Below are 5,943 nucleotides of genomic sequence, written 5' to 3'. Positions count from 1 at the left end.
CGTCGAGAGCACCGCGAGTGACGCTGCTCATCCTGCTGAGAGAGCCAAGACGACCACTCTGGTGGAGGAGACGGAGATCACCGTGGATGATGGCGGCTATGCCTGGAAGGCACTGAATGTGCCATCGATTACTCTGTCGGCGGCTGTAGTGGCTGGATCTGCTGCTGCTGGAGGCTTTTGACCGTCTTCGTGAGAATAGTCATTTGCTGCACGATTGCAGCAATTTGGGCGTCCGTGGTGAGCACGGAGTGCGGAGAACTGAGCTCTGCTACCGGAGGGAGGGGAGTAGCCTCTTCCCGACGGGAAGAGTGTCTCACTGATCCGGTTGCTGTTGATCGTTGAGTTCTAGTTTTTGTCATTACGAATTATTTTCTCCTCTTCCCAAAGCGCCAATCTGTTGCGGCCAATTTTCTCATCGTCTGTTCATCGAGAACGAGCACCTGCAAAACGAAGTCCACGCTGACTGGAGTTGCCTCCGGTGGAGACCCTTCGATGCTTAAGTCAGAAAGGGAGACTGGGCAACAGTAAGTTTGAATGATTTGAGTAGTAGAGCTCAGGCAAAAAATGGCTTACCGATGCTGTTGCCTTATCCCCTTTTATAGATGAGATTGTTGTAACCGTCGGACGTGATCCCGCATTTTATGATGCTAAATCATCAGGTCATACTTACGTGTGGATTGTTAATACTCACTAATTGCGCCGCGATATGCGACTAATAACCGCTTGTGACGGTTATGGTATTGTGTTTATATATTTGGCAGTTGACTATTTGACAATCGGTCATGAAGATAGTCAGTCGGCCATGAAGATGGTAAGTCGGCCATGGTGAGTCGGTCATGAAGACGGTCGGTCGGCCATGGTGAGTCGATCATGAAGACGGTCGGTCGGCCATAAAGATGGTAAGTCGGCCATGGTGAGTCAGCTATGAAGATGGTAAGTCGACTATGGTGAGTAGGCCATGAAGACGGTCGGTCGGCCATGGTGAGTCGGCCATGAAGATGGTAAGTCGGCTACGGTGAGTCGGCCATGAAGACGGTCGATCGGCTTGCTTGATTGAAACTCAGTCGGTAGTCGCTTTCAGGGTCGTTCGTCTGTTTGATGGATAGAATCGGGTGTTGATCGGATTTGATTGAAAATTGATCGATATTTAGGGTTCAGTCGATTTGTCCCAACAGCATGCATCAACCTAGAAGCGCATTTATACATGCTTCTCTAATTTTTTACTGGGACGAGACAGGCTGGTCTACTAACTTGTCTGCTCCCTTCGATTTCTTGCGAGGTCCAGTGACTTCATGGGCTTTCCATAGAAGCCTTCTTGAGACTATAGCGAGATGTATGAAGACACCATGAGCAACGCCCAATGGAACAGCAAAGTGGAGGAAAGGGGTAGGGCGTGATGCTGTTGGCCTGTATATCCTCAAAGTGTTACCAAAAAAAAAAGGATCCTCAAAAGTGAGGAAAGGGAGAATGCCAGGAGGGCGCGCAATGAATTCCATGCCACTCGTTTTCATGATTGACTTCGAGCATGCACTGAATTTGACAACCCACCTTCCATTACGGTTTTGCATCAAGATAATCATCAAGAAGACCTGAGAGGCCCACCGTATGATGCTTATCTCACCATCATTCACCTTTGGATCCTCAAATCCTCTGGGATCAGGAGTATCCCATATCACCAAAGCCTTGTATCATAACGTGCCGCCCATCGATTGGTAAATGCGACAACCACATCAACCAAGGGGGACATACCCGAAACAGGATGAGCATGTCTCGAGATCGAACACCAGACCTGCCCCCATACGCCACGACTGCGTTGATGTTGCGATGGACATGTCTCTCTCAGAATGACCGAATCCAAATTCTGGTCGACTTTTGGAACTTGTAAGAGGAAATACCAGTTGAAAGCCCATCTCATGAAAATGAAATGAACGACGTAAACAAAATCAACGTCAAATTTAAAAAAATTTGGATACATGATAAAGGCTCATCGTAACCCCATCATCCTCGAAGTAAAACGCAACCACGAACTACCTTCGATTTTGGAACATCTTTAAACCCCTAAAGAAAAAAAGTCGTACGAAAATGTAAAGCAAACTTATGAAACAACCAATTAATACCCGTGTAATTAACAAACCGTTGACAATGACAAAGCACCTACCAGTCACATCTTGCAATTGATTTCAACGGTATTGCATATTATGCCAAGACCAGTTTTAAGCTTCATCAGTTTAATGATCCATCTTATCTAACCAGGAAAAATTATAAGTTATTATTTCAAAAAAAAAAAAAAAAAAAAAAAAAAAGAAGAGAGGAGATTAGATACTTACTTTGATTTAATATATAGCTACATATTCACAATGTAACGGTCTTATCAAATATCATAATTTCTTAAATTACAAACATTTTCAGAGGCAGACAAAGTAAAAGAAAAGAAATCGCCTGTTTGTCCCTATCTCACAACATATTATATCATAAAATTCAACAGGGTAGCAGAAGAGGAAACAAAACGCCAAACGATAGTTTCCAAAAATCCCAGAAGGTGCCTTCCTCTTCCTCCATATTCCAAAAAAAAAAAAAGAAAGAAAATAATAATAAGCAAGAGAAGAGAAGCAGAGATTTGATGAAACAACTAAAATCTTTCAAAGCTAACGATCTCTCGCTTTCCCCGTAATCCTTCCCTGTCTGTATATAGCCTTCTCTCATGGCCGCATAGATCTATGATCTCTCCTGGTCCCTCCACTCTCGATCAGATGGCAGGGGAGCAGCAATCGGGACATCGGACGATGCCGTTCTCGTTGCAGGCGGCACAGCTCCGGAACCCGGCCTTCTCAGTGTACACCTTATGGCTCCCGTTGCAATTCTGGCACAGAATGAACCGGAACCCGCCGCAACCCTCGCAGACCCCGGCGGTCGCCAGCGGGACCCCATCTACGTACTTCTTGAGCTCGCCAGCCTCGTGGAGCTGTCGAATCTCGTCGGCCCCGCCGATGTACCGGCCGCCGATGAAGACCTGGGGAAGGCTGAGCTGCTCCCGGCCAAGGATCCCCTTCAGCTCCGTGAGGAACCTCATATCCATCGACAGATCCCGCTCGTCAATCGCGACGCGGAAGCCGCGGAGGATGGATCGGGCGGTGCAGCAGTCCTCAAAAGTCTTGCGGACCACCCGAAGGGAGGTGAAGTAGAACACGATCTGCTTCTCAGGGGGTCCCAGGGGAGAGGCCGGCCGGAGGGCGGAGCACGCCGACCGGATGCGGTGGAAGACCGGGGCCGCCTTCGCGACGGTGGCGGCGGTGGGGCTGGAGCCGAACCCCTCATCGACGAGGGCATGGATGTCTTTGAAGGAGGTTATGGAGGAAGAGCGAGAGAGGGGATGCTTTGAGGCGGCGGCTTGGCCGCGAGGGGTTCTAACCCACGGCAGCCACATCGAGCCTTCGTGGGCGAGGGAAAGATCGAGCGGGGGGGGAGGCGGCAGCGCGAGAGGGAGAGAGCGAGCGGGAGAGAAAGGGAGCGAATCGGAGGAGGTGGGGGGAGTCGGGAGAAAGGAGAGGAAGGGAGCGAGCGAAATAGCGGTTGGGGCAAAGGTTTCGCCCTTTTGCCTTACTTTTTCTAAATTTATCATCGGGGAGTATAGTTTAGCTTCATGTTGGTAATAACCTTCGAGGCTTCGAAGCTAATTTTAGTAGGGCCGAAGGGAAGGAGGAGCCCTTTGAGTTGGTTGGTTAAAGGTGGTTTTTTTTCCATTTTCACGGAAAGAAGAGGAGAAGCCGGAGGAGGATCTGGAGAAGGGGTCAACAGGATTGTTTGCTTGTCTACCATTCCTTTGGAGTGTATTGTGGCCTTGTGGAGGTGATTTAAGGGGCTCGCTTCGAGTGTATAAGGATGGTAATTAATATTTGTGGAGGGGAAAGGAGGATGAGAGGGGGAATTAATGGTTGACTTGCTTGGATCGATACAATTCCCTTGGTAGACGATTAGGCATAGGGCATGAATCTGCTAAGAAAAATAAGAAACGAAGGTCCTTGATCATGGGATGGCCTGAATGAAACCCAAAAGGTGTGAACTTGTGGCTTCTTGTTAGTTTATGAAACTCAGAGGAATCAACAAATTACACTAGGGGCAGAACCTAGTGGGGTCCGATAATTATTTGTTTAAGAAATAGGATGATGTGAACTAGTTATGTAAAATATTGGTAACTGGACACATATAACATATGTTTAGAAATAATAAATTAATAAAAAGTTTCAAAGAATTTGAAAGATAAGAGAATAAAAGGATTGTATGGGAGAAGAGCATCAGTGTTTTCTTTTGTTTTTTAAATTTTAAATTAAGTCCATTAGGATGCCGATGGGTAAAGATTATTATTATTTTTTAAATGTCATTTAACTGACAATTGATTTAGGATGTTTGAAAAAAAACCATGTGGATAAAAGATGGAGGTATAGAAATAAATAGAGGTATAACAGATTTAAGAAATTCATAGGAACCAAGAAATGACACTAGAGGTAGAATCTAGTGGGTTTTCATAATTATTTGTTTGAGGAATAAGATGATGTAAATTGGTGATATAAGATCTCAGGAACTATGGACACGTATAACACCCATTTACAAATAATAAATTAATAAAAAGGTTAAAGAAATTGAAAGATACTATAGATAAGATAGTTGATTAGGAGAGAGTTAAAATGGTTTGAAAGATGGGAGATCAGAAAAGTGCATTACAAAAATAATCATTATTTTTGTATGCTTTTTAAATTTCAAATTAAGCCCATTAAGGTATAGATGAGAGATGGATGAACATTTTTTTGAATATGGTCGAACTGATAACTGATTTAGGATGTAAAAGAAGCCATGTAAACAAGATATGGAGATATAGAAATAAATAGAGGCTCCAATTATGTACCGAGTATTTTAATCTTTTTTTTTTTTTTTTGGCAAATGAGAGGAACTAAGAAGTAAGAACATTCTAGTCGAAAAACTTAATAGATAGAATATAATATAAAATATATCTTTTTATGTAAAAATATATTATAATAATAAATTTAAAAATATTATTATAAGTTCATGAATCCATTAAAGATATGGATGCTAGTTTATTCAAAAAAAAAAATGTTGTGGCCAATTTTTGACCATCCAATAAACAAATTGCCTCAAGTAAAACTAGCCCATCCATATTGGCATGGTCATGAGTATAATACTTGGTAGTGATCCTACTAGAAGGAAAAGTTAGAATTTAAAAAAAAACATATACAAGCATTTTGGAAACCGAATAAGGGTGGAATAATGTAATTTATGCACTTTATCCCTGAAATAAATGTTAAATGTTACAAAATAAAGCTTGAGTCTTTGATTCTCGAAGATTCAACCAAAATCATAACATATGACAATCAACTATTCCATAATGCTCCTTGAATTGTTGTTATCCCCACTTTCTATTCTATTTGATTGGTAAAAAGATTTGGGAAAAACTTCAATAGCAAAAGGTAATGGGAAAGAAAGGCTGAACATACTTGTATTTTTAACTAAAAGATAACCAAAATATTTAAACCTAAGGGTAAAATACTTCATTCCAAATTCTAATATTTCAGATTATTCTATTTTATCTTGGTATCAACTATATCCATCAATGATAAAGTGAAGTTATCTTACCTAAATTGGTTATCCAGTTTCATTAAATAAAATTCAAGCAAAAACAAGAAGATGTAAGATTTTAATATTTATAGAAATATTCATGTAAAGATGAGCATAAAGGATATTGGATAGGGCTAAAAACTTTTTAGCAAATATGGATATGGATATAGATGTTATATATATATATATATATATATATATATATATATATATATATATATATATATATATATATATATGTATATATATTCTAAATAGATGCACATAAAAATCAATTACTAAGCATATCCGTATTTCTTCCAAATAGATATGGAT

The 5,943-nt window shown here is 41.4% G+C and overlaps 1 protein-coding gene across 1 annotated transcript; it reads right to left on the bottom strand.

The window, feature by feature from the left end:
• Window positions 1-2,421: 2,421 nt before the first annotated feature.
• LOC105057136 (uncharacterized protein At5g39865) lies at window positions 2,422-3,828 on the bottom strand. The gene has a single exon (XM_010939616.4). It carries the CDS (start codon window positions 3,617-3,619, stop codon window positions 2,747-2,749), a length of 873 nt encoding a protein of 290 aa, XP_010937918.3. The 5' UTR covers window positions 3,620-3,828; the 3' UTR covers window positions 2,422-2,746.
• Window positions 3,829-5,943: the final 2,115 nt, after the last annotated feature.

This window comes from Elaeis guineensis, chromosome 14 (genome assembly GCF_000442705.2).
Source record: "Elaeis guineensis isolate ETL-2024a chromosome 14, EG11, whole genome shotgun sequence".
NCBI lineage: Eukaryota > Viridiplantae > Streptophyta > Magnoliopsida > Arecales > Arecaceae > Elaeis > Elaeis guineensis.
The sequence above is the reverse complement of the archived record's forward strand: the minus strand, read 5'-3'. Positions and strand labels throughout refer to the sequence as shown.